The sequence below is a fragment of the Penicillium nucicola genome (assembly GCF_028828085.1).
Source record: "Penicillium nucicola strain IBT 29836 chromosome Unknown utg000005l, whole genome shotgun sequence".
Lineage (NCBI taxonomy): Eukaryota > Fungi > Ascomycota > Eurotiomycetes > Eurotiales > Aspergillaceae > Penicillium > Penicillium nucicola.
In genome coordinates, this window is record NW_026643129.1 from 2,371,550 (window position 1) to 2,398,241 (window position 26,692).

At 48.5% G+C, this 26,692-nt stretch overlaps 15 protein-coding genes across 15 annotated transcripts; 5 read left to right on the top strand and 10 right to left on the bottom strand.

Annotated features, from left to right (window-relative positions):
- Positions 1-463: 463 nt before the first annotated feature.
- Positions 464-1,360, bottom strand: N7511_005962 (uncharacterized protein; the record flags this gene model as incomplete). Its single annotated transcript, XM_057128339.1, has 4 exons — positions 464-696; positions 747-874; positions 930-1,233; positions 1,291-1,360. 4 exons carry the CDS (start codon positions 1,358-1,360, stop codon positions 464-466), a joined length of 735 nt encoding a protein of 244 aa, XP_056984856.1.
- Positions 1,361-1,431: 71 nt separating this feature from the next.
- N7511_005963 (uncharacterized protein) lies at positions 1,432-1,972 on the bottom strand (the record flags this gene model as incomplete). The annotated part of the gene is made up of 2 exons (XM_057128340.1): positions 1,432-1,818; positions 1,877-1,972. 2 exons carry the CDS (start codon positions 1,970-1,972, stop codon positions 1,432-1,434), a joined length of 483 nt encoding a protein of 160 aa, XP_056984857.1.
- A 1,072-nt stretch (positions 1,973-3,044) lies between these two features.
- On the top strand, positions 3,045-4,794 carry N7511_005964 (uncharacterized protein; the record flags this gene model as incomplete). Its single annotated transcript, XM_057128341.1, has 5 exons — positions 3,045-3,208; positions 3,261-3,351; positions 3,421-3,634; positions 3,691-4,538; positions 4,594-4,794. 5 exons carry the CDS (start codon positions 3,045-3,047, stop codon positions 4,792-4,794), a joined length of 1,518 nt encoding a protein of 505 aa, XP_056984858.1.
- Positions 4,795-5,214: 420 nt separating this feature from the next.
- On the bottom strand, positions 5,215-7,196 carry N7511_005965 (putative phenol 2-monooxygenase; the record flags this gene model as incomplete). The annotated part of the gene is made up of 5 exons (XM_057128342.1): positions 5,215-5,294; positions 5,353-5,469; positions 5,519-5,693; positions 5,751-6,635; positions 6,687-7,196. 5 exons carry the CDS (start codon positions 7,194-7,196, stop codon positions 5,215-5,217), a joined length of 1,767 nt encoding a protein of 588 aa, XP_056984859.1.
- Positions 7,197-7,549: 353 nt separating this feature from the next.
- Positions 7,550-8,868, bottom strand: sitA (TOR signaling pathway phosphatase SitA; the record flags this gene model as incomplete). The annotated part of the gene is made up of 4 exons (XM_057128343.1): positions 7,550-7,839; positions 7,889-8,220; positions 8,279-8,477; positions 8,715-8,868. The coding sequence occupies 4 exons, from the start codon at positions 8,866-8,868 to the stop codon at positions 7,550-7,552; spliced, it is 975 nt and encodes a 324-aa protein (XP_056984860.1).
- A 421-nt stretch (positions 8,869-9,289) lies between these two features.
- Positions 9,290-10,945, bottom strand: N7511_005967 (putative alpha/beta hydrolase; the record flags this gene model as incomplete). Its single annotated transcript, XM_057128344.1, has 1 exon — positions 9,290-10,945. One exon carries the CDS (start codon positions 10,943-10,945, stop codon positions 9,290-9,292), a length of 1,656 nt encoding a protein of 551 aa, XP_056984861.1.
- A 353-nt stretch (positions 10,946-11,298) lies between these two features.
- N7511_005968 (lactonase family protein) lies at positions 11,299-12,540 on the bottom strand (the record flags this gene model as incomplete). Its single annotated transcript, XM_057128345.1, has 3 exons — positions 11,299-11,654; positions 11,702-12,175; positions 12,225-12,540. The coding sequence occupies 3 exons, from the start codon at positions 12,538-12,540 to the stop codon at positions 11,299-11,301; spliced, it is 1,146 nt and encodes a 381-aa protein (XP_056984862.1).
- A 610-nt stretch (positions 12,541-13,150) lies between these two features.
- N7511_005969 (carboxymuconolactone decarboxylase family protein) lies at positions 13,151-13,765 on the top strand (the record flags this gene model as incomplete). Its single annotated transcript, XM_057128346.1, has 1 exon — positions 13,151-13,765. The coding sequence occupies one exon, from the start codon at positions 13,151-13,153 to the stop codon at positions 13,763-13,765; it is 615 nt and encodes a 204-aa protein (XP_056984863.1).
- A 349-nt stretch (positions 13,766-14,114) lies between these two features.
- On the top strand, positions 14,115-14,948 carry N7511_005970 (uncharacterized protein; the record flags this gene model as incomplete). The annotated part of the gene is made up of 2 exons (XM_057128347.1): positions 14,115-14,393; positions 14,448-14,948. 2 exons carry the CDS (start codon positions 14,115-14,117, stop codon positions 14,946-14,948), a joined length of 780 nt encoding a protein of 259 aa, XP_056984864.1.
- Positions 14,949-15,380: 432 nt separating this feature from the next.
- mep20 (uncharacterized protein) lies at positions 15,381-16,543 on the bottom strand (the record flags this gene model as incomplete). Its single annotated transcript, XM_057128348.1, has 3 exons — positions 15,381-15,400; positions 15,456-16,265; positions 16,315-16,543. The coding sequence occupies 3 exons, from the start codon at positions 16,541-16,543 to the stop codon at positions 15,381-15,383; spliced, it is 1,059 nt and encodes a 352-aa protein (XP_056984865.1).
- A 1,195-nt stretch (positions 16,544-17,738) lies between these two features.
- Positions 17,739-18,221, top strand: N7511_005972 (uncharacterized protein; the record flags this gene model as incomplete). The annotated part of the gene is made up of 1 exon (XM_057128349.1): positions 17,739-18,221. The coding sequence occupies one exon, from the start codon at positions 17,739-17,741 to the stop codon at positions 18,219-18,221; it is 483 nt and encodes a 160-aa protein (XP_056984866.1).
- Positions 18,222-18,582: 361 nt separating this feature from the next.
- On the top strand, positions 18,583-19,196 carry N7511_005973 (uncharacterized protein; the record flags this gene model as incomplete). The annotated part of the gene is made up of 2 exons (XM_057128350.1): positions 18,583-18,832; positions 18,901-19,196. 2 exons carry the CDS (start codon positions 18,583-18,585, stop codon positions 19,194-19,196), a joined length of 546 nt encoding a protein of 181 aa, XP_056984867.1.
- Positions 19,197-20,115: 919 nt separating this feature from the next.
- On the bottom strand, positions 20,116-20,931 carry N7511_005974 (A4/G1 family peptidase; the record flags this gene model as incomplete). Its single annotated transcript, XM_057128351.1, has 1 exon — positions 20,116-20,931. One exon carries the CDS (start codon positions 20,929-20,931, stop codon positions 20,116-20,118), a length of 816 nt encoding a protein of 271 aa, XP_056984868.1.
- Positions 20,932-23,038: 2,107 nt separating this feature from the next.
- N7511_005975 (nucleobase cation symporter-1 family protein) lies at positions 23,039-25,083 on the bottom strand (the record flags this gene model as incomplete). The annotated part of the gene is made up of 6 exons (XM_057128352.1): positions 23,039-23,482; positions 23,536-24,260; positions 24,316-24,328; positions 24,382-24,618; positions 24,754-24,824; positions 24,972-25,083. The coding sequence occupies 6 exons, from the start codon at positions 25,081-25,083 to the stop codon at positions 23,039-23,041; spliced, it is 1,602 nt and encodes a 533-aa protein (XP_056984869.1).
- Positions 25,084-25,797: 714 nt separating this feature from the next.
- Positions 25,798-26,647, bottom strand: N7511_005976 (copper homeostasis protein CutC; the record flags this gene model as incomplete). Its single annotated transcript, XM_057128353.1, has 2 exons — positions 25,798-26,485; positions 26,559-26,647. 2 exons carry the CDS (start codon positions 26,645-26,647, stop codon positions 25,798-25,800), a joined length of 777 nt encoding a protein of 258 aa, XP_056984870.1.
- Positions 26,648-26,692: the final 45 nt, after the last annotated feature.

A 26,692-nucleotide genomic window follows, 5' to 3' on the forward strand; every position in this document is an offset into this window, starting at 1 on the left:
TCTGTGTGCTTCGTCCACGTTTGACGGGAATCCCCCATTCACAATTGAGACGCAATGCGGTGCATCGTCCACAAACTGGTTTTTCTTCGCCGCATTTCACTTTGCGCCGACGACAGGTACTACAGCCTACGAGGGGAAAGCGGTTAGCCGGTTTCTTGGGTCAACCGTAATAAAGAACTCACCACTCTTTGAACGCGGGCCGTTACGCCCAGATTGCATGGACATGGATTGACAGTCCCCCCCACCACGACAAAAGGATGAAGTTGAGTGAAGATGGGAAGAATTGAGGGTTTGAGAAGTGCCGAAGCCGATAAGGCCGATAACGCGGGGAAGGCTGAGTCATTCATGACGTGCACGATTTAAAGATTTTAAGCTCATCTATACTCGAGATAGTCTGTGAAGACGCTTGATGCGCTTGATATACAACTGGATTCAACTATATATGCTCTCCTCTCCTCTCTAGCTACTCCTTTGCAATCTCATCTCTCCACTGCAGCTGCGCTGTCTCAAATAGGGCCGCCTCCGCCACCATCTCCCACCCAATCAGCGCCAAGGACTTTCCCACAATAATGGCTTCAGCATGAGCATCGTCTGTTCCAGCTGCAGCTGCAAATGTCGGGTGATGGGGAAATGACTTGGGAGGGGCTGGAATGGCGAACATCGTGTGAAGTGTGGGTGTCTCGTAGCTAACATTGCCTGTGGAAGTCAGTTCGACTGCTCAATCAAAGTCCAGAGGAACTACTTACCAATATCAGAGGATCCGGTAAGAACTTTCTCGTGACGCTTGAGTACTTTGCGATTGTATCGCCCCATGTGGGCGGAATATCGCTCACACAGCGTGTCATTCAATCGGACATCGGTATAGAGTTCATCCCTTGCAGCAGATTAATCAGCCAATGGCGCTTTCTTGGATGCCAAAGAATACATACTCTTCGATCTTGACTTCGCAGCCAGTGGCAAGTGCACCAGCTTCGATACAGTTGCGCACTTTTCCAATCAGGGTGTTGAGTCCCTTGAGGGTAGGGCTGCGAACCTGCCAGAATGCCTTGGTGTACGCCGGAATAATATTAGCCACCTTAGGGGTATCCAAGAAAGCACAATGAATGCGCTGCTCCGGAAGTAATTGTTGACGCAATACTGCGACATTGTTATAGGATGAAACCAGGGCATCAAGAGCATTAATTCCTTCCCAAGGGTTGCCACCAGCGTGGGCGTTTCTTCCTGTAAATTCGCCTATAATACAACCCATCGGTCAGCATGAGAGCAGCAGCAAAGAAGCATGAGACGGACAATACACATTCTTGCGGGCGTTCATTAAAGTGCCAGCAATACCGTCACATCCCTCATCCTCGGGATACATTTTATGAGGACCTGGATGACTTTGGAGTCGATTAGAACATGAGGTCTCTAGTAGCTGTCTGTTGCAAGAACTTACGCCATGAGTGAGATGTCTACTCCCTTGTAAGCCCCAGCATCGATCAACTTAGCCTTTCCACCTCCATTCTCCTCAGCGGGTGTGCCGAGCAGCTGAGCTCGACCAGGGATCCCGTATTTCTTCAATACGAATGAAAGAGCAAGGAAAGCAGCAATACTGCTTGTTGAAATCAGGTTATGACCGCACGCATGACCAATATCCGGTAAAGCATCGTATTCTGCGTTGAAGTTGATTAACCGTCCACCAGATCCACTCAGCACCTCAAAGGAGGTATCCAGGCCATACGCGTGCCGAGTGACTGAGAAGCCCTGAGACTCGAGGAAATCACAGATTGCATTGTGGGCAAGGTGTTCCTCATATGCAAGCTCGGGATGGGACCAAATCTGAAACATCAGATCAAGGTTAGAAATGCATGGGAAATCGCATATCAGGGATTCAAACCTGATGGTTGAGTGCTCGCAACTCCTTTTCAAGTGCCTTGAGGGAAGCATCCACAGACGCCTTTACTTCTTCGATATTGATTGCTGTAACAGTCATGGTGGGTTGAATGCTTCTCTGAACTCTTGCTATGTTGCCTTAAATGGGTGTCTTGTTTGGAATTAGATGAGAACAACGCATGTTTTAACTTATTACATGGCTCTCAGACTTCTCCTAGAGGACATCCGACTTAGCCGATTATTCCAACTCCAATGTTAGGCCTGCCATTGCAAAAGATAATCTATCACGTAGTATTTGGGTGGCGTTTGCCGACAGGTTCAGGCGGCTATCGATACGAGGGGGCTCCCATCAGCCTATGACTGCGACAATCACCTGTGAACGGACCTGTGTCAATAGGAGGGGAAGTATACAGCGGAAATCACGGTATCTTCCCGCGATATACTTTGCCAATAGGGTGTGGCTCCTCGGCAAACACCCACGGACTCAGGGATTTCTCCAGGTTTTGCGAGTGTGGGGAATGGGGAGTGACCTGCCACCTGTCTTTAGCTGCTAATCAATCGCCAAGTCTCCTATTCGATTTGTCTTTTCTTGTCGGATCAAAGATAGGCAAAAGTGGGTTGCCGATGAAGAGTGCTGATTCGCTACACTAGCCGATTAGAGGTTATATCTTTGGCTTTCATGGCAATTGATACCAATTCTGTTTGTTGACAACCAGGGAGAGGTACAGTAGGCAGAACTCAATGATTATATGTACGAAAGTTCGTTATTTCGGCAGCTAGAATTGCTTTTCGCGGCCTCGCATTGCCGTCAATCCTGCCCGTGCATACCTGCCGAGTGATATCGCGTAAATCTGACCTTGGGATTTGAGGAGAAAAGAGGTTTCTCAACGTAATCATCGCCAATTTTAACGAGCTGATCGCGGAAATCAGGGCGGGGGAGTTCCCTATCACAGAATCTCGTGATTTATACGTCGCCACGATTACCGTCATGCTTGGAAGGTTAGGGCTAGGCATCCAGCCCCAAAGAGATATAGTCCCCCGGACAAGACCACCCCAAAGGATTGAAAGAAACAAACCAAACTATCGCAGATATAGCAATCTCTATTCAAAATTACTCACTTCTTCTACTTAATTCCTTTTTACAATATTTTATATTGTGATCCTATCCCGTCATGGAAAAACAGCAACCGCCACCAGGAGGCGTCAAAGTCGACCTAGGAAATCTCAAGATCCAGTCTAACTCTGTCAATCGTGATGTCGATTTCGGCCAGGTACTCGAGGTTCAAACAAACCCTCAATTGGAAAAGAAGGTCTTGAGGAAAATTGACCTCTATCTGTAAGTCTTCCATTCTATCTGATGATGGTAAATGCGCTAAAAATAACTTAAGGATTCCTCTGATGGGAGCATGCTATATGCTTCAGTATATTGACAAGTTGGCCATCAGTCAGGCAACTCTTTTCAATCTTCGACAAGATTTGGTACGTCATGCGTGATACCGTGATCTGTTGCTTTACCTGGAGAAGATACTGACACCATACTTCTTTTAGAATCTCAAGGGCAGCGAATACAACTGGGCCTCAGCCATCTTCTACTTCGGATACTTTGGATGGAGTTGGCCTAGCTCCTATCTGATCGTCAGACTTCCATTGGGAAAATACCTCAGTGTTGCAGTCTTTGTCTGGGGTGGAGTGTTGATGTGCCATGCAGCCTGCACCAATTGGGGTGGGCTCATGGCAGCCCGATTCTTCCTAGGCGTTGGAGGTGAGTGATAAAAACTGTTTATTTCGATGTTTGCTCATGACTAAAATGGCGCCCAGAGGCTTCAATTGCCCCCGGCTTCGCTCTTATTACTGGCATGTTCTACACTCGAGGAGAACAGCCAGCCAGACAAGCAGCCTGGTTCCTTGGTAACTCTATTGCTGTGCTTCTAGGAGGACTGATTGCCTATGGCATTGGTCATATCCATGTCACTTCTATCGCCCAGTGGCAACTGTTGTTCCTTATACTCGGTGCTGTCACCTCTGCCTACGCTTTTGTTCTATTCTTCGCTCTGCCTGACTCGCCGGCCAAAGCAGTTTTCCTCAAAAGAGATGAGCGTGCCATTGCTGTGCAAAGAACATTGAAGAATAAGACAGGTGTGTTGGATACAGGCAATTTCAAATGGGGTCAGGTTTGGATGGCAGTCAAGGATCTCCAAACTTGGCTCCTTGTGCTTTACACTCTTTGTGTCAACTTCTGCAATGGTGGCATCACCAGTTTCTCTGCAATCATTATTTCTGGGTTTGGATTCGGTCATCTCGAGGCTCTTCTTATTCAGATGCCAATTGGTGGTGCTCAGCTCGTGTTCCTCATTCTTACATCGGGTTTCGCTGCCATCGTGCCAAAGAGCCGGATTCTCATGATGATCTTAAACACGGCAATGTCAATGATTGGTATGATTCTCATCTGGAAGCTGGATGCCGAAAACAGAGCGGGCAAGATGACCGGTCTCTGTCTTGGTAGTGTCTTTGCTGCCAACATTCCTCTGTCACTGAGTCTTATCAGTTCAAACGTGGCTGGATTTACAAAGAAGAGCACTGTAAGCTCTCTTATGTTTGCAGCATACTGTGTTGGCAACATTGTCGGGCCTCAGTTCTTCATCCCTTCGGAAGAACCTTCTTATGAGGTCAGTCATCATCCTCCAATTCGTCTTGACATGTATCATGGCTAACAATGAACAGACTGGAATCAAAGCGGCAATGTCAGGCCTTGCTTTCGGAATTTTCTTCCTGATCTGTCTGTACGTCTATTATGCCTATGAAAATCGTCGAAGGGATAGACTGTACGGCTCTCCGAGAGATATGACCGATGGAGAAGAACTACAAGACGAGCTTTCTAACAAGACTGACCATGAGATTGAGAGCTTCCGATACTTGCTTTGATAGTGTCAATAGCGATATTACTATCCCGGAGTTTAATTCATTCATGTCCTTCCTCTATTCTAGTTGAGGCGTGAGAACATTCAATGACTTGGCTCTTGATTATCTTGACTCTCATCAAGTACAATTTTAAAGACTGTCACGTGTACCTATAACAGACATACAGCAACGAACAAACTGAACTCCATAGATTAAGCCATGGCAATTTATTCTGAGCTCCAGAGATATGTACATGACCGCTTCCACATAGCTACAAAGAATGGTCATCGTCACAGCTCCCTAGGCCTTTTAATTTGTTCACATAGCCTAATGGATATCACAGTCTGCTACCAAGTGGACTATTAGTTGGGTATCTAGCATCATTGACACTGTGACAAAACATTCAGTTGAGTTGATTGCCTTCAAAGGCCTGTAGGTGCCAACCTACGTTTGGGATTTGAGGAAGCCGGCAAAAAATTTGCCGATCTTCGTATAGTCACCAAGACTCATAACGGCAGACACGTCTTGAAGTCATGATTATTAGCAATGAAGCTGATTGGCGAGCGGTGAAATATCACTTACACTGATCAGGGCGAACAATGACAATAGCACCCTGTGAGGGATCGATGCCAAGGAATTCATATGCGTGGCCATGGCCTTGGTTGTAGCTCTCATCGTCATAGTAAATCTTGTGCAGATCTGGAAAGCTGTCAGTAATGATCGATACAGTCCAATCATCAATTATTACCTCTGGTTTGGTTCTTCCCAGAGAGTGGATAGAAGCACTCGGGAATTTCTTCAAGTTCAACTTCGTGACGCTTCCCGTGGCCAATTACAACAGTCTCGATCAGACTGTCAATATTTTGATTTGTGGGTGTGAAAGTATGGATCGGGCTCTCTTGCGAGCCAAGGTAATCTCCGAGCTAGAGGAAAGAAAGCGTTAGGCGGTATTCTGTAGTTGAAGCAAAGGGTAGACAAACTTGGCTTAACTTTGATCGATTTGCTGAAACTGATAGGTCACCGACAAACGCCATGACGCGCCATCGGCCATCCGATTTTAGACACTTCATGAGTTGCATGGGCTGAGAGTCACAAAAGCGTACAACCTGTGCGCTCGGCAATCGCATGCCAACAACCACATTTGAGGCGAGCTTGGTCGATTCCATTGCGGATGTGATCGGTGAGACATCATACTTCGCTGTCAATCCAGCGGTGTATTTACCAGACTTGATAAAGCCCTCTTGGAATTCGGCAGGTGAAGTGGCAGCTCCCGATGAAAATAGTTTAGAGAAATAGCGATCGAAGTTGATCAGATCAATGGCGACCTTTTGCCGTTCCAGGACATAAGTCTCTAGAAGTGAGGGAGTAGCCAGACCGGTGAGGATTTCGCCAAGCTTCCAGCCAATATTGTAACCATCTTGAAGACTGACATTCATGCCTTGTCCAGCCTTTGGAGAGTGGGTATGGCAAGCATCACCCGCCAGAAAGACTCGGTTGTCCTTGTGGAAGAAATCGGCATGACGTTGACCAATTGCATACGCAGACCACCAGACAGTTTCCACAAACTCCATCTTATATGGATGGAAGATGCTTTGCGCTTGCGCCTGTAGACTCTCCAGGGTCACCTCTTTCGGATTGGTTCCTGCGGCAAGTTCAATATAGAAGCGCGTGAGATTGTTGCTTTCGCCCTCTCGGGGAATGATCAGAACATTTCCAGCCCGAGATCGGATAGTCGACTTCTTGCGAATATCGGGGAAATCAGTGCGAGGAACCATGTCCATGACACCCCAGACGGCATCACTGCTGTCTCCCACCATTTTATACCCCAAGGCTTTGCGGACGACACTGTGTGCCCCGTCACAACCCTAGAATTGAGTTAGCCTAGAGTCCAACAAGGTAGCCCGATGGAAACTTACTAGAGCATACTTTGCGGCAAAGATTTCAGTCTTTCCATTCTTCTCTGCGCTGACTTGGATCGGATAAGCGTCATGATCTGCGACAAGGGCGTCGTTCACTTCAACCTTGGTCACATTGTACCCATAGTCGATATGCTGATGGTTGTATTTTTGCATCAGATCAATAAGAAGCCCGTTAATTCGGGCTTGGTTCAGAATAACATGAGGCTGATGCGAGAGACCTGGCTGTGTATCCGCGGTACGGCCTGTCCGTTTGATAACCCCAGCGCCATTGTCCGCCCAGAAGTTGACTTCTAGGACATGGTAAGCCTCACGAAGAAGCTCTTCACCGATTCCAAAGCTTTCAAAGATCTCCACGGTGCGACATTGCACGCCATCTGCCTGGCCCATCTCCATAGGGCCCCCACGCCGCTCCAAGACCTTGCAGCGTACGCCATAACGCGCAAGCCAGGTAGCAGCACAGAGACCGGCAGATCCGCTGCCACAAATTAGAACATCGACTTTCTCCATTTCTATCTCCAAATGCTCGGGTATGCGAGGATGATCGTGCCTTTCCGGGGCTCTTATATGCGGAGTCCGGGATTGGACCCGCGCAGTTCGGAACTGACTCCGGGCTCGGAACCGCAGCCATTTGCCTCCTGCTTTTGGTGCTTTGTGTCCTTGGGAGATATTGAGATATTGAAATGTTCAGATATTAGGAGAGTGAGATGTGGAAAAAGGCATTGATTCGTCCTACTCCGTACAACTATGACAGTTTTCTCCCCCAAGAGGCATATGCATCATTAAGTCTGGTCTAAATCATTATATAATGCTCCCTCCGAATTCCATACCTGAACGCCAGCGCCGGTAACTCATGCTTCATTTTACAGGAAGTACTCGCTGCGGCCGGGCCGCGAGGTTGGAACATGCCGCTGATCATCGCTGACTGCACTGAACAATTTGAAGGTGGGCTTGAGGTCGTCCCCGATCTCACAGACGGAGGCCAAGTTACCACACCGGTAGCAGTAGTTGGGCGCACTCCACACGGTCACAACGTTTTGATTGTTGAAATGATATTTGTAGCCTTCGTTGACCAGCTGGTGTGCACGTGCGATCAGAGAGAGATCGTTGACATGACAGAACTCGTCCGCGACTCGGTCTCCGAAGAGCCATCCTAGATCTTGTTAGTTGGGCTCATAGCAAGGGACTATGTTGTATCTCACCTGCTCCTCGAGGGCTGACAGCCCATGTTTCCACGTCATCTGGATCCGACCAAACTAAATCACAGAATGCACCTTCGTGGGGGATCTCTTGTGCGCGTGCTACCACGCGAACCTGGTCGAGGGTTCGAATCTCTGGACTCAAGCCACCGTGAACACAGAGCACCTTGCCGTCGATGATGGCACCCAAGGTCATAAAGTCAAAGACCTGGCAGCATGCCTTCCACACTGATGCACTGCCATATTTTTGGAAACATTCTTCGTAGAAACCGTAGACTTGGGTGATTTGTCGCGACTCGTGGTTGCCCCGGACCAACGTCACTCGATCAGGGTATCTAGTCAAGGTAGATTAGTGATGGTGCTCTTATTACCGCAGGTTTGTGGATCGCTTACTTTGCCTTCAGACAGAGCAAAAGCGTTAAAGTCTCTAAACTGAAGTATCCACGGTCCACGTAGTCTCCTAAGAACACAAAGTTGCGGTTGAGTTGAAGGGCCTCAGAGGTATCGCTAGCTGATCGACTGCGTGCGCCCGTCTCTTCCTCGTCCTTGGAGCTCACGCTAGGGCCACGGAGCTTCTTGCGGATCTTGGGGTCTGTGATGCTGGAGGGAGGTTCGATATCGGCGGATGTAATCACGGAGGGGGAGGTTTTGGGGGGTCTAATTCAGTGCCATCTGGCATGCCACCAGAGACACGGAATAATTCGAGCAGATCGTAGAATTGACCGTGGATGTCACCACAAACGGTAACGGGCGTTGACACTGGTTGAATATTGGATTCTGCGCAAGTCAGTATAGCAAGATACAAAGGCCACAGAATGCTATTCCTTACCTTCCATCATGTATTCCTTGACAATTTCACAGAGTTGCTTCATGTGCGGTTCTGACAGGTATTTGCAGTCCTTGGCGGCCTCCAGCCACTCATCAGGGCCAGCATTGCGCTTCAGCTTCGCTGGCCCTGGCTGCGGGATCTTGCTATCAGGCATGGCAAATCAAGGCTGAAAAAGGAAGTACGTGAAGAGTTGCGAGTTGCACCGAAGAAGAGTGCGTTTCCCCGCAAGATGCATATTTCACAGTTGGTCGTTGTCGTCCGCCGAAGCTCTCTCGCACTTGACTTGATTTCTCTTCAGCTGCTTGCATCTTACTTGGAATATATCATCGGACCATTTTAAACATCAGTTACGATCGGTGTGACCGGTGTGACCGGTGTCATCAGTATGATCGATGGGCTGGACAAAGTGTCACTTGACTTCTCTCACCTGAATTTACCTGCATTACTAGCATAAAGCCTCTCACTACAGAAGGAGTAGATATCATCAAGGGGTGGTCATCAAAGACATTCAGTCATTTCCCTATATGCTCTTTTGAGGGACAGAATATATCTACACAGAAGTTATATAATTGCAATCAACCATCAATCTTGGCCAGGAACTCCGTCACAACATCAGCAAAGGCCTGGGGCTGTTCAACCATAGGCAAGTGACCAGCACGGTCGATGAGCCTGAGCTCGGCACCGCCCTTCAAGTCCGCAGCCATCTTCTGCATGGTCTGAGGGAGGACACCGTCGTTGGCACCAGCAACAAACAGACCGGGCACAGTGGCAGAGGCCATGCGCTCGCGGATGTCGTAGGCACAGAGGGCCTGCACACTGTGGGCGAAGCCCTTCAGACTGTTGGTGCGAACTGCCTCCTTGACGGCGGCAAGAACCTCAGGCTGAGTCTCGTAGGACTCGGGCACAAACCAGCGGCGAGTGGTGACCTCAGCCAGCTCCTCCCCGACAATAGGCTCCTTGGTTTCCAGGTCCACAGAGCCCTCCTTCTCACAGATGGCGACCCGGTCTCCCCAGGCCTTGCGGTTGGACTCGGGGGCGGAGGAGTTGGTGTCGCAGGCGATGAAGGCCCCAACACGCTCAGGGTGGAGGAGAGAGGTGTTGAGGACGGTGACACCTCCCAGGCTGACTCCGATCAAACGGGCAGCCTTGGGAGGGACACGCAATGCCTCCAGCAATGTGGCGAGATCAGAGGCTAGCACATCAATGTTCACGGGTTGCTCGCCGCTTGCAGAGCGGCGACCACGGGTGAGATAGCGCACGACACGGTAGCGTTGATTCTGCTTATGGGCGAAGAAGGCATCCACGAAGCGGTCCCAGATGTTCCAGTTGACAAGGATGGAGTTGCTCAGCACCACAACGGGTGCGTAGGGGTCGGTGCTACCCTCCAAACGATAAGGAATCTCGACCCCATCCGCCGTGGTGATGAAGGACTCGACAGCCGGGCGGGTAGGCGATGGGAATGTACGAGTGAGGCCATCGTTGGAGTTCCAGGGTCCCACGACGTCTGGGTTAGCCAAAGAGGCCAGCTCACGAGGAGCAGGGCCAAAGGTATAGTACCACTCATACACCCGACGGTTCTTCGAAGTGACCACGTCGCTCATGAGGCGAGCACCCCAGGGAGTGCTCATGGCAGCCTTGTGGGCGTCGCCTCCCAGGCCGTTAACCGGGGCATACTCGTGAAGAACAAGGTGTTCACGCGGGGCCGCCGAATCAATCGCTGCAGTAACAAAGCGGCGACTCCGGCGCCATCCAGGCACGCGAGACAACATGTCGAAATGTTCCTCCCGATACCATTTCTCCAGATCCGCCTCCTTGGTGGGGTCAGTGGCAACTCGGATGGCAACGAGAACGCTGCCCCGGGTTTCGGCATCTGTATCGGCTTGATCCTCCAGCGCACGGAAGTTGGGGCTACTACGCTCATCCACCAAATCATATAGCAGACGGCCGACGTCGATCTGTGCCATGGTCTTCTTCTCGCGCTCAGTCTTGATCAGATCGGTGCGCAGTGACAGGTAGGTCTCGCGGGTCAACTCGTCCATGTCGGTGATATCGTACAGCGCCACATACTCGGGCTGCTCACCATCGGTGGCGCGGAAACGGAAGCCGTTGGTCACGAACGGCAGACGCAAACGCAGAGGGCCATGTTCGGTGTTGTACCAGTCGTGGAACTGAGTGTCTGGCAGCGAGCCCTTGGGCTGCATGGTGACGTAGAGGAGACCGGGAGTAGGCATGATGGGGGGTGGATGTGCGAGAGGATGTTCTAGAGTCGAGAGCTTCAGAGTCACGAATCAAGAATCTCGAATTCTATCAGAAATCAGGAATCAGGAATCAAGAAACCGACTCCCAAGCCCCTCATAAGATATAAACCCAATGGCGGTTCGGCATTGGATTTGCCCGGATGAAAGCAAAGCAGAACCGAAGTCGACTGCCGACATCCCCCACTTTGCTCTCTTGGAGACACTCAGCACACTACACTACTCACGACACCACTCACGACACCATACATTGCATACTACAGAGTACACGTTACCAATATAACACACGGGACTATTTACTTCTATTGGGGTTTGCTTGTCATTATCGTTTAATCGTACCAGATCGCGTTCATCCCAAAGCCTTGCTCCGGAATGTCCACACGCGCTACGCGTGCGAGCTTCTCGTCGCGCCAGCGGTACATCTCCACCCATCCTTCTTGATCATCGCACAGTGCCAACCACTCGTCGCTGAAATCGCAAGGGCTGACAGCATTGGAGTGACCCCCGCTGGTAGAGGTGGGGTTGATGAATAGCTGGCGCTCAATCTCGCCGTGCGGGCCCAGCTTGAATGCGGTGATATAGCCGGTCACATCGAAGTGGTTGGAGCGGGTGGTCGCAAAGAGGTATTCACCACTCTGGGTACAGAAGGTGACATCGCCACGGTACTTGTTGCGCGGGGGAAGACCTATTGGTTTAGCAAAGTGGCAAGTGGGAAACAGTCGCATCACTCACCAGAGGGCAATAGAGGGTACGTGATGTGAGTGAACACTGGCTTGTGAGTGCGCTCATCGATCACATAAACGGCCAAACGGTTGCCGGCCTCCATCAGCGCATACAGGTACTTGCCACTGGGGTGCATCTCGACCCAGCGGGGGTGATCACCGGGCTCGGGAGCCTCCAGGCAGTCCACCAGGGTCAATTCTCCCGTCTGGGGGTCCTTAAGATGTGTCCAAATCTTGTTGGCCGACAAATCGGCCGAGTAGAGGTAGGTCTCTGTCGGGTCGAACACCATGCCGTGAATACCGGTCTTGGGGTCATATTCGTAGTTCTGCACATTGCTGTCCAGGGCGCCGTCGGGCTTGACGGAGAACACGTTTCCGTAACCGGCGTAGTTGTAAAAGGGATTTCCGTAGACATTGTAGGGGGGTTGGTGTGCGGCGAGGACGAAGATGGCGCGGGTGTTAGTCTCGCTGCTGGAAGCCAGCGCTGCGCCAGGTCAGCGGGGATCTGCCAATGAATTATTTGGGAAATGTACGGTGGCCAGCGACGGGGTGCGACACTTGGTGAACAATGTCAGTCGGGCTATTGACGGCGAAACTGTTCCACTTCTTCATGGCAGCACCATAGATGGTCTTCTTGTCGTGAGAGAAGGTCATCCATGAGATTGGCTCAGCTTCGGGGATATCAGTCTTCTTGACCAGCTCCAACGTAAGGGCTTCGTCATCGAATTGCACAGTATAGATGCGACCGGGCTTGGTCCATGTACCGACCATCAAATGGTGCTTCATCTTGGCGGGTGAGGTGGAAAATGCGCGACGAGGAACGGCGTGTGCTGCAAGTGAACGAAGCATTGAAGGTGGAAAAATCGCGAATTATCCGCATGCGGGGAGGTCGGCATCGAGGGGCGGCACCGGGAGTGCGTTTTACTCACTGCCGGCAGGTTGGACTGCCATTGTGAGTCTCGGGTTTCAGTCCGCTGGTAATCTATGCTTGGTCTGGGGTAATTAAAACGGGAGTCTACTGTATTGATTCTCAATTGAACTGCGGAGTATATTTAATTGGAGCATTCAGGACTTGGTATGCTCAGAGTGCTCAGAGGAACAGGACACACACAATACCTTTCTCTTGAGCTTCACCTACAATTTCTGGTATACAAAACAATTCTTATCTGCAAGAAATGAACAATCACTTGATAGTCAATGGACGGTCTTGTCGATATGTAACTTGACCTATTCGTTCACTGAACTAATTTCTTGCCCGCATAGTTCGGCCCCGGACAAACCCTCCCCCACACCGGGTAATACCTTTCCCCCAATCTACACTCGCTCGGTTATGACATCGACAAGATGCCGTCTACGTCCTGCCATGCGCATCTTACGCAGGTTACCTTCTATTAAGTCACTCTATGCTCCTTTTGCTTTGAGACATCCCAGTATCAGCTCGGTCAACCAAATCCGCACCATGCGCTTACCCTATGCCCCCTCCAACCCGCCGGCCGATGCCTCGCCCGAAACGATTGACACTTATGTCCGCATCGCTGAGCGCCGAAACCCTCGACCCTTGATTCCTCTTGACCTGTCTCTCCTGCATAGTCCACCTGTTGCTGATGGGTGGAACAGCTTCATTGGAGCTATCCGCTCTCGTACCCTTGTCGATTCCGGTGTCATGGAGCTCGCGGTTTGCCGGGTCGCTGTGCTTAACAATGCCATCTACGAATGGAATGCCCATGCCCCGCTCGCTCTGAAGGGCGGCATTAAGCCCGCTGAACTGCAAGCTGCTCGCACATTACCTTCAACCGCCACCGGGGATATTGCTGAGCTCGAAAAGAGTGCGCTTACTCCGCAACAACGGGCCGTTCTCCGCTATACCGACCAAATGACCAAGACTATCACTGTGGAAGATGCGGTATTTGCTGAATTGAAGACAGTCGGGTATGATGATCGTGAGATTGTGGAACTTACCACTGGTATCGCTGGGTACAACTGCGTGAGTCGGTTTTTGGTTGCGTTGGACGTCGGTGAGAACAATGACCGCCAGATGAAAAGCGTGGACGAATTGGTCGCAGCCTTGCAATAAAAGTATATACCTAGCATATAGCAATAATGAGGGTATATTCCTTCTGCCCCTGCACCAATGATCATAGCCTTCAACTATATTGTACAACAGGAATTCTTTCCTACGGTGAGAAATATGTTCTCGTTCCTCGTTTCCCATCCTATGTGCTCAATAGAGATTCCACAAAACGCCCTGCAAGGTGAATATCTATGAAACCGACTAATTGTGCGGCTTCCCCGCCGTTTTTGGCGGAGTCTTGGCACGCCCAGGTGCCGCCCCGCCACACGATCTTAGTCAATTTCCTGACCGCCAAGCAAATTTTGATCCTTTGTATCGCGAACCCATTGTGTGAGTCTTCTCATGATTGAGGATGACAAGGATAAACGTGAAGCTTAAAGGGGCCCCAGATTATGATGATCCAGACTTTTGGGATACCCGCTTCGCGACAAACTCTGATGTGGGTGAATGGTTGAACTCTGGTGAAGCGCTCCTAGATGCAGTTCTATCAGACTTGAAGAGCCGATCTCTGGCACAAATTGAGGCGGCAAGAACCCCTCATGTATTGCACCTTGGTCCTGGCGTCTCAAAACTTGGAAATAAGCTACGAGATCAATTTATTGAGCGTCAGTGGCAGAGCAATGGCATCGTGGTGGGTTACCCATGAATTATCGTGTTGTAATACTTTACTAATTATCTATGATAGAATGCTGACTTCTCTACTGAAGCTGTCCGTCGAGGCCAAGAAATGGAATCTAAGAGGGGACCGGCACATGCCATGCCCTGGTTGCGTGTCGATTTACGGTCCTGGAGTGATGTCTCTACTCTATCTGAATTTGCTCCATTCGATGTGATTCTCGACAAAAGCACTAGCGATGCTCTAGCCACTTCTGAAGACCATCAATTATCGCGTCAAAATGACTTTTTGACTAGTTGCCCGGCTGTTCAAAAGATACTGTTAAAAAACCCCACGATCACACTGAGGCCCGTGGAGCTACTGGCCTTGCAACTGATTCCTTTGACCCAGAAAGGCTCGACATGGATTGCCTTATCATACTCGACTATGCGATTCGATGGACTTCATCACTTATCGGATCACTGGACACTCCAGGCTCGTATCCCATTGAAGGCACCTGCAGGACCCGTTACCCCTTCGACTTATGCACCAGAAATATTTCATTGGATGTACATTCTCCAGAGGCGATAAATCAGTTTAAATGTTGTTTGGACAGGCTCCAACCAAGTCAGATATATATTGAGGCTGCCAGAGTCGGTAGTTTCCGATATTTCTCCAAAGGTGCTGTGAAAGCCCACAATTGACTGCCTTGGAACTCGATAAATGTATGCTATTATTTAGTTATTTAGATATAGCAACTGCGAAATATCAACAGCAAGCAACATTATTCCAAAATAGATATACGCTCCCAAGTTTCTCTACTTCTACTATTGTTCTGCGGCCAAGCAAGAGATTCCATCAGAATTTCAAATTCCCATTCTTATAGCTACTACTGCTTCAGCTCAACCGCATCACTTCGACCCCGTTAACAAAGAAGCCCAGAACACGCCTGCAGGTTCAGTTGATTCGCAATTCCATCGCGGCGTGGCTCGCTTCAACTCCCACGTATACTCTTACCAGAGATCAGCATCCAAGGTAGATTGCTATAAGCTCGTTAGTCTCCATCTTCCAGCTGAAAACTGTTATTGAAGAACTTACCGTTGGCGTACAGCGCATAAGAGTCTGCATTCAACACGGCGCGGCTGCTAGAGAGAGCGGTAGCAGCGGAATATCCGTATCCATTATCCTCGGTTCCAGGGCTGTAGACACCTGGGGCGTGGGTGAGCTCGTGCAGGGTGGTGGTAGCCTGATCCTGTGCGTGACAGCTACTTGCCAAAGCTGGCAGGTAGGAATAGTAGATGTCACAGTTGGCGATGACATTGAGAGACGGCAGTGTGTATGCAAGGACATTAGTCTCACAGTATCCGTACACATCGGTGCAATAGTACTTTGTCGAACCAGACGAAGTGGAACCAGCTTCCTTGGCAACAGCCTTCAACCGAGCTGCCACCACCTGGCGAGTGGAGGTGGAGGTTGTCTTGAAGTACTCGTTGAACTTGGAGGCTGATCCCGTGAGTGCAGCAGAGGCCGCCGCGTTTGCCAGGGATACGGTATTGCTCAGAGCTTTGTCCAGCGCCGACTTCTTGGTAGAGCTGCTGCAGCTTTCGCTTGTGCGTCGACTGAGAGGCTTGATAGCCTTCGAAACACGAGATGCCTTGACACCATCCACCTCGATCTTAAGATCATTGGACCGGTAAGGCGCATATCCAGTGACGGTACCATTCGTGACGATAGGTACAAAGCCACTAGACCGCAATGTCAGGGGGCCACCAGTCGAGAGGTCACTGGTAGTCGCAATATCAAACTCATCCTCAAATGTCTCTCCTACTGCAAGAGAGGTAAGAGCTTCCGAGGTGAGTCCCTCCAGCTTGAACCGACGCTTGATTCCTTCGAATGTAACTTCCTTGTCTGCTCAAAGTTAGCTTTGCATATCAGTTCGTCCAGAACTTGGGCATACCATTCTGGAAAACGTCGACCTTCTTCACAGGTGCACTGTCCCGGAAAAAGTTTAGATGAACGAAAGTAACATCCTCCTTGCCAGAGTTCTTCACAACAGCCTTGATGCGGGTGTCACTGACCCGGGTCAAAGCAACATCAAGCACAGATGCTCCATCGGCTTCGACTGGTAAGCTGTGCCCATATTGAGCGAGGCCTAGGAGAGCAGCTGACAATGTAGCGAAACGCATGGTGAGCAGCGACGAATAGTTGGTGAATTTGTGATGTATTGACTTGCAATTGCCTTTGGATGCTTGGATATCTTCATTTACGAGTGGGAAACTGGCTGATACTTATAGCTAGATGGCATTGATAACGGCGTACTGGATGTCTATCGAGTATTCAGATATGGCGATTGCCCATTTCCAAAGCGGAATACCGAAGGTGGTATTCCATAACAATGAACAGGCATGACTGCTCGTGGCTATTCCTGTATAGGACCAATGAGCCTTGAAGAAGGCTTCTGACTGGCCCTGGATTCTTCAAGATAGCTACGACTCTGCAGATGTCCTATTTACCGTGTTCTTGGCCCGGCGGAATCCCGCATCTTCAATAGATTCTACAAAGCAGGTTGTGTTTCGAAATTGAGGGGGAAGTATACCCAACACTCTCTACTGGGCCGTATTTTGGGCTTGTTTGAGAAAAATCAGGTCAACTGATAAGACTATTTGTTGAATGTCAGCGGTAATTTCTAGATCTGTCTTGTTATGACTAAACAAACGAGCAATATGAGGCCTACAGCAGTATGTAATGCAGACCAACACACTGTCCGATGCGCACTGGTGGCCAAAACAAAGACATGAGGAGTCCTCAGAGACCACTGTGGCAGCCAAATAACACAAAGGCAGACCTGGCAACAGACTGTAACCCCATGATCAGCTAGCCATTAGAACTGCTTTGATACTTCCCCTCTGTTGATTCGTGCCAAGCCACAGACCCTGAAGTTCTCGCCGGACTCCGGTGCCAAGATACAACCCAAGACGGCGCTGAAGTCTTGACTGCAGACCGAATGCTTAGTCGCAGCCATAAGAAATCTCGGTCGGATGACTGTTTAGAGAATACAAAGGCTTGGCTTTCAAGTCTGTCGAAAGACCTCCCATATTATTTTTCGGGAGGCCAAGCCTTGGAGAGACGGGAGTGAGACGGAGCCCGTGAAGAAGATGCAGAGATCGCCCGGAGGAGAAGACTTGGCGTGGGATTCACTTTTCATTGGCCAAATACTATTCTGCAGGGGTGTTGGACTGGCCTGCTTGGCATGATTGCGCAAAGCGCCCTCTTCGCATACAAGAATCTTGGTTTACCGTCTTCTCTTACCTCGATATATTCATCCCATTCGACACACAGCCCTTTCCTCTCTGCCTGGCCGAGAAACTTGACGTATAAACCATGGACTCAGGCTTGAATTTGCAGGTCACATTGGCTTCCCAGTCTCCAATCATAGGAGCACCGCAACCGCCCGCTATTCACATCACAGCATCTGTTCACAACGCCGCTGACTTCCCCATTACTTTCCTGAAATGGGCTACCCCGTTGGATCCCCAAGCTGGCGTACTAGGTGTCTTTGAGATCTGGGACAAAGCACAGAATAAGACAATGCCAGTTCCTATCATCAAAGTATCGCGCAAACTTCCAGCCTCCAGGGAAGATTTGGTGGAAATACTCCCACGCCAAACACTGCAAACCACAATTACTTTACCGACAACCAACCTTGACAAAGGCAATGAATATTCAATTCGTGCCCGAGGTGTTTGGCACGCTGTCTGGCCTACCGGATTAGTGGATGTTACCGCGTCACAGCTAGAGGACACTCAGGGGGCAAGTCGTGGAGAGTTTCTTTCCAATGAATCACATGTGAAGATTGGGGAATGATTGTATTTGATGTAGCCTTCGTCATCGACAGTTGCATTGATACAGCGTACACTCGAGCTTGGCAAACTATGCGTGGTGTATTGCGTTCAGCAATTGGCGGTTGCCTTCGATCTGGGCTTTTTGCACAGAAGCTGCGCAACTTGACTTGTTGCGATTCATTTCGGTCATGCGAACTGTACAACCCCAACCAAGTGATACTACCTTTTTTCGATACACAAGTGAAATTGGACTTTGATTTCGGCATGGCTTGACTCTGCTACTTAATTGCTTTGCTGCATGTCTTTCGAAGTTGGCTTTTTGCGTTGTCAACCCAGCCGAAGTGATATTTCCTTTCCAAATTACCTCCCCTTTGTGGCAGATGATGCAGCATACTATCAACCCGACAGAAGATGCCAAAATGGTCTTTGAAGTTCTCAGACAGGGTGGAATTGCAATAATTCCGGCTAACGTGGGATATGGGATAGTCGCAATCGACCCTGAGGCCTTGAACCGGATCTTTCTCGCCAAGCAACGCCAACCATATAAGCGACACGCATTGATAGGCAGTTACGCTCTCCACTGTGCACTTCATATCCTTGAACCGGTTCAGAGTAGCATGGTTAAACTCGTGGGTGTAAATTTAGATGTTCCCATTGGAGTCGTTGCCCCTTACCGGCCAGATCATCCCATAATACGAAAGATCCCCCCAAAACATTGGAGAGCTGTGTCGTCGAGGGAACAATTGCGATGCTGGTCAATGGTGGCGCGTTGCAGGAAGAACTATCACGCCTGGCTACAATAGAGGAACTCCCTCTCATGGGTTCCTCGGCGAATATCACAGGAAAGGGAACAAAGTCGGAGATCGAAAACATTGAACCAGATATTCTCCAGGTAGCAGACATTGTCATTGACTACGGAAAGCAAAAGTTCCACCACCCTCGACTCTCATCTACCATGATTGATTTCACGACCTGCACGGTGCTTGCTATGATGTGATACAAGATGCTCTACGGCGATTTTATGGGATCAGGATACCTGATGATCCTGGAACTACGGACTTGCCCTCGGGTCATAAAGTCAAACCGAGAGATACCTTTAACTGGCATGGCCACTAGCCATTGCATATCATGCTGACGGTTCACCACATGAATGATCTCGAGATTTGTTTCTCTCGTGTGTTTGAAGGATTCTCTTGCATGATGTAATCTACTATACTGCTGCGAGCTAGAAAGATCAACTTTCAATTTCTGCTCAGGATCTCAATAATCATTCAGTCGATCTTTTAGCGCGTCGAATAGTGGTATGATGGTAAATAAAAATACGTTTAGCTTGGTTCAATCCAACAGTAACGTATTGATCCTTCAAGTGCACGAGATGATGTAAGGCTAGCTGTAATTCTGAGATTGAGTTGGCTCTATAAAAAACAAAGACTAGCGGCGGTCTGTAATTTAAGCACTTTGATAAATGAGAAAACGTGTTAATTAAGAAGAGCTATACCCAATGATAAAGTGAGAGGTGTGTATCAATCCAATGGTAGAATTTGATATCCTGCTTGAAAGTGAAACCGGAAGCAATATTTGCATACAGCATCAGAGGGAGATTGAGCTCACTAATCAGAAATAACAATAATCTTCGTTGAGCACAGTGTGAGGCTTGCAAAAAGTAAATGATAAACCTTTACCGAACATCCATAATCTACACTTAGGCTTAATGGAATTCGCATTATACTTACATCGAGTCAGGGCGACTGGATTCAGTGAAAATTAAGTTTCATTTTCTAGCAAAACTCTCCATCCTCCCAAAGCTCTCTACCATGACCATCAAACCACGGCATGCTCAACAACCACGAAAACAGCCTGCTTAAAACCAGCACGTACCACGAGAGGTCTGGCTGGCATTATCTGCCCATCACCATTTAGACATACTTGACAATGACACTGCTGCCGGACACGGAAGACGATGTCAGAACCGAGTTGCTCTGCTTGATATCAAGAATGCTAGCACCAGAGGGACCATAGGTAGTGCCACCACTTGTAGCTTCGGCATTCGAGAATGTAACAGTACCAAAGTTGGCGAAGGGCACCAAAGAGCTGTTGCTTTCAAAGTCTTCCACAATCCACTCAGCATTGTACTCGCAGAGATCACCGTCAACGCCGCCGGTGAAGGTGTGGGTGACAGACTTTCCGGTGGAAACATTCTCCACGGTGGCAGTGCCGGTGGTCTTGGAGGAAGCATCGACGGTGATTTTAATCACATTTCCAGCCGAGATTGGGATACCAGAAAAGTCATAGGCGTAGTCAGGATACCACTCGTACCACGCATCGTACGACACGGTACTGCCTTGGATACAAAAGTCAACACCAGTCTGCAGAATGGCCGTGTCGCAGGTATCGCCATCGATTCCAACCCACGCAGAGGCACAATACTGGGTCCTGGAAGAGGCGCCAGTGGGGAGCTTGGGTGTTGGAACTGTGAATTGCGCAGTCACCGAGTTATATCCAGTACCAATCAGCACAGCGCCGGCCCAGTTGGTGCTGTAAGATTCCTGAGAAGTCTCATTCAAGTGAAGCACCTCCGATGTTCCTGGCTTGTAGGGTGGGTGACTGGAACGACCTGAAGCTCTGGCACTCCGGCGACTTTCCTGGCGGGCCTGGCGCTGCTCGGTGAGGGGTGCTGCAACCGCAGAGGTTGCGAGCAAGGCTGTACCGACAAAGAGTGCTGAAAACTTCATGATGATGCTTTTGGAACTGGAATAGATCGAGCAAGGCACGAGATGACTAGTAGGTGATGGAGATGAATTGAAAATTGGCTGGTGAAGAAATCAATTTCGAGCAGACATAGCTTTCTTTATATACTTCCCTCGCCCCTCTTCTAGGATATAGATATCGCTCTCCTTGAAACCAATGAGGCAAAGGTCTTTCACTCAAAACCAAGGCTTCTCTAACTCAGCAGCATATCGCAGGCCGGAGTTTCTTGCCGATGCAACATCGCCATTCTGAGAAAGTAGGAATCACAGATTCGGACGATCCGCCACCGTCGGAGACCGAGCAATCACTTTAAGAACAATGCCACGATATTACCCAATTTATGCACGGATATACCGTTTCTGCAAAGCTTGATCGTTCTTGGAAGAGCTTAGCATGTACTCATGCAATATCTTGGTGAAAATCACCCGGGTCAATTCCTCATTATCCCGGAGCTACTCACTAGATCAGAAACCACACTAGACGCAGATAACGATCAAGCTTCGTAAGTGATTGCCTCTGGAACTGAGTTTAGAGTCTGTCAAGCAAAATAAAAAGGTCTTTCTTCAGTTCAGAATGAACCTGGAGAGTCTATCATTTGGATCAGCGGTATCATTGCAGATGATACTCAATGCTCCTTTAATTCAGCACTTTGTCTCCCCTAGGGCTTCAGGATAACAAACTTAGTAGAGCCTCGTATGAGCAGGGCAATACGGAGAATTGCACAATATCGGATTCCCGACGGACTCTAACCGAGTGATAAGATGGTCACACTGAGGCACATCAAGTAAAGAGGTGCTACTGTATAGTAGTGTTCAAGGAACAATAAGACCATTGGATCTAACAAGGCACCAAAGATCCAACTTGGAAACGATCTACTTCTGCAAAAGGGGCATTAAATGAATGCCGATAAGCCATGCGCTCTCAATGTGACTGTGGCTTGCATTTCAGTGCATCCTAGCCAAATATATCCCAAACAATCACGGATCTTTCTCAGTGATAAGCTTGCAAAGCCTTTGACAACCAAGCAACGTGGTCGGCAAGAAGTGAGCAAAAAAGTACGCCTAAGCTAAGTCCCATTCGTGTGGTCTGCTTAGTCGCGAAGAATACTGAACGGAATAAAACCGTCACGAAATCAATGGCCCGAGCAATGCATTTCTTGAATCACACCAGAGATCAATACCCCGCCTCGGGCGCGTGAAAAACAAGGACTTCGGAGGCGCTAATTTGCACTAACTCAATTTGAGGACCATCTCCGATCTGAAACGGAATCAAGCGGGTGGATGCCGGGATTCTTCAGTTCAGCAGCAAATGAGGTCTTTCATCCGATATTTGGGTGGACCTGACGTGTTGAACAAGACTATCGCGATCCCAACGTTGAAATCACTGGGAAACAGGCATCAGCGATAATGAAGTGAGGAGGAATCTATTCGATATTTGTACAAAGGTCGGCCTTTTCCTAGCTTCCCTTAGCTTTCCCGTGGGAAAATGACCCGGAGCATTGATGGGGAATTTTAAGCACTAAAAGACCGCATACTAAAGTATCAATCGAACGGTATAACGGTCTATAACTTCGGTTCCAGGGATATTCTACATTACTAGGATATATAAAAGGTGGATTTGGATATAGTTGAGTTGTGATATTGTGGCCAGAACTATTTGTTGCGTTCATTCCGACGCAAGACAGGATCCCTGGATTAAACATGGTAATAGGCTAAAAAATATAACTTATATGATTTCACGCTTGATCTAGAACTATATTTTTCTGCGAGAAGTTCTACAAAAGGGGCTCCTTCGCTCTACTGAAATTTGCAAGCACAGCAGAGAAGCTAGAGGACTACCGGCAGCAAAAGGCGAAAAATTGGGGGAACATTCACAGTCAAGGACTTTTGTAGATTGTAAAACACAGAGGTCCGAATCATCAGAAATGTATGTTTAACAAAGAAAAGTTCATAAAATCATTCAATCCTGCAACATTGGAGTTATGTCAACCTCCCACTGAATGGTATTCATACATGCAAGCTGTACAGCCATGCATCTTCATACCAAGACGCTGAGTCCATCGACTTTCAGTTTGATCAAGTGGAACAGGTCTTACACCTGTTCCACTTTCTTCTCCTCCACATCTGATATGTTATGCGGTTCATAGGGAATCTCATTCCATTTTTCACTTGTCGCGGGAAGAGGAAAAAGGCTAGCCAAAATCCAGTACACCCCGCCGGAGACGATGAAACCTGAAAAATAGTTGATATCGTAGATGTACTTTGCTCCAACTGGAACGTCAACACCGACAGCGCCCGCGAAGCCAACGATGTTGATCATAATTCCGCACAAGTAGCTGGCGTATCCGTGCCATGAAACTCCAAAGTGACCGTAATAAGGGCCATCCTTTCGAGCGCTGTACAAGGCTTGAACGTCAAGATATCCTTTACGTACTAGATAATAGTCGCTGGCCATGACGCCTGCAATGGCAGAAAGAAAGACCGAGTATGCTGAGAGATAGAGTGTGAAGTTGCTAGATGATGAAACCAGAGTCCACTGTGAAGACCAATTAGCATTCTAGGCCCTATGAAGGACATGTAGTCACTTACAGGACACATAGCAAGCCCAATAGCTGCACAGAGATATCCGCCACGTCGAATTGTGCAGAATCGAGGTAAAAGAGCAGTGAGGTTAGTGCCCGCTGACACCGAGTTTGCTGCAATATTTGTTCCCAGCTGCGCGAGAGCAAATCCGGCTGCAATGACAAAGATTCCAAATCTCTCGGCAGAGCTTGCTCCTTCTAAGAACATTCCCAGTAATGTCAAAGGGTTCCAAACGGATTGACCGAAGATAACACTTGAAGAAGAGGACACAATAATACCAATAAAGGAGGTGACGGCAAAGCCAACTGGGATTGTGATCAGCTGCGGCCATAGAGCATCCTTGGGATCACGGGCATAGCGCGTGAAGTCCGGGTTGTTGATGACAAGAGCAGCGAAGTTGGCAATGCAGTTCATGATACTTTTCACAAATGCCCAAGCTAGAGTACTGCCTTGTACAGTATTCGGCTGGGTTATGATGGGACCCAGTCCATGGGCGCGGGCAATAGCCCAACCGAAGAATGCAATAGCACACGCTGGAGAAAAGTATGCTTTGACCGTGAAGAGATGTCTGATCTTATAGATTGGGAACCAGAGAGCCGGTAAAGACATGATCCAAAATATCAGAAAGCTCACAAATTGTTTGGTGGTCACCCCTGAAGAAGCAGGGATTGAGTTGGGCAGGGTATTATAGCTAGGCCATATGGCTGCGATCATCAATGTGACGCATTCACCTGAGCAAAATAGAATTAATGAAAAGTTTAGAATTTGCATCGAGTGCACTTTTACCTCCTAGATATGTCTATGAAGGCCGTATATCAGTATAGAGCCCACGGATGAGAAGGATTCACATACCTGAACGCCATACCAAATAACAGCCATTGCGGCGCGGTTAATGATTGGCCAAAATGAACCCCAGATGCCGAAGGAAGCTCGGTTGGTGACTGCAAATGGAATGCGATAAATGGAAGCGATACGGCCGATGAGACAGACAAAAAGAGCCGAGATTGTGTAGCCTATCCAGACGCATAACCATGACTGCCACCAGGAGAGGCCATCAACGATCATCGAGGATGATATCATCCAGGTATTCTAACAAAAAAGGTCAGGTACAATGGATTGAATTGACGGAATCAGAGAACGCGATCTCATAGAAGAATGAAGATGGAAAAAGATTCAACAATACTCTAGTGCTGTGAACTAGATGGTCTGTCAATTTAAACCTACCACATTCAAAGAATCCGCAATCCAAAATGCAACAAAATTGAGCCAACCCCATTGGCGACGCTCTGGCTCAACTGTAGATCAAAACCGCCATGGTTAGCGAAGTGTTTGTTTATGCCTGAGAGGTACCTGAGTTGTAGCCTATCTAGGGCACAACGAATTTTCAAGCTTTCGACATTCAACTTGGTGAATTTGATAATTTTATATGCCATGGGTCTTACCTGGCCGAAGATCGTCATTTGTCAACATGAGCTGCGCGGTTGATAATCCGGGCTCTGTAGGCACCTGGACTTTTCCGAGCCAGCGCTTCAATTGGGAATATGCCATGACCATGGCAAGCTGTTTTGCCCTAGGGTAAGTATCAGAATGTCCAATTACGAACACTAAAGCCAAAAATCTCGAGTAAAATGTCAGACACGAGATGTCATATATGGCAACGAGAGCCGCTTTATAAGGTATTAGACGGCATTTGCCCCTCGGCGGAGCAAACCGCAATGTTTAGAAACTAGAGACCCCATCGCAGTTTTGCCGACGGACTACCCCATGTACAACTCTTACCCCGCATGCGGATCGCCGGAAAGCTTGTAACTTATACTAGAAGTTTTTCACGGGAATTGCTGGTTTTATGTAATAGCCCATTACCCCACGACAAGATCGGCTTGGTTTGGAGACGGGAATATCATTGCTCGTTAGGGCCTCCTTGCTAAGATCAAAACTGATTCAAGGAATTGCCATAGATACTCCAGAGAGTTCACTAACTTTATGATTCACTTCTAAAGCAAGCCAGGTTATAGAGTCCTTCAATCGAACGTCTGATGTCGAGTATGTCAGTGAAGAAAAACAAAACCACAAATCAGAGGATGTCCATAGTGATCGCTAAATTAGACGAGGAACATACATCACAGTTAGATTAGCCGGTGACTTATATCAACTCAAGAAATTCATCTCAGGCCCCGGAATTTCCCCATCAGTCTAAAGCGATAGAGAAGACACTTCTTAGGAAGGAGTCCGATAGATCAAGCCTAACATTTGTATCTGTATTGAGATTTATTCCTTGTATGAGCTTTTGAACAGGCCTATTGTGACTTTCATCTTGTCCACCTCATTCTTCGAGACCATTTCGTTCGAGTGAAGGAGAGCGGCAGAGTGAAATGCAGAAGCACCCGTTACTCGAAGAAGCATGTCAATGTTTGATGATCTCACTCCACCACCTACAATGATTTCTGCGACACAATTGTGCTGTTGATCGCCGTTTTCTTCCTTTGGATGTTCCCACGCCACTAACTTTGCCAACTTGTCAGCGCACTCAGCCGCTTTGATCCCCGATGGGCCCCCGTTTGTCAGGATTGACGTAAAGCCACATTCAATGATGTCTGTCAAAGCGATATCCCAGTAGTATTCAGGGATCAGATCAAACGCGCGATGAAATGTGCAAGGACGACCTTCGGCTAATCGCACAAGCGCTTTATTCCTGGGCACATCGATCCAATGCTCTCTTCCATTCCACGCTTTGTGAGGGAATTGGTTCAGGATACCGAAGACAAACCCATCAGCTCCATGGTGCTTTAGACTATTCAGTGTCATTTTCATTGTCTCAAATTCAGATTCTTCATAAAAGAAATTTTGGGCCTGTGGGCGAATCATCGCATAAACTGGGATGGTTATTTGCGACTTTAGTTGCTCAAGGGTTGTAGTGTCTGGCGACAGACCCCCAGACGTGTAATCTTTGCATAGCCTTGATCACGGTTAATTTAATCCAGAGATGGTCTAGGAAGACGTGGAAGTGAACCCGAGACTCGAATACTCACTCGATGCGATCTGCCCCTCCTTCTGCAGCAGCCACGGCTGATTCATAGTTAAAACAGGCTATTTCCAGAACTTTCTTTGGTAACGTCATGTGATAACTCATGACGAACGCACGTTCGCATCGTCAACATAATCG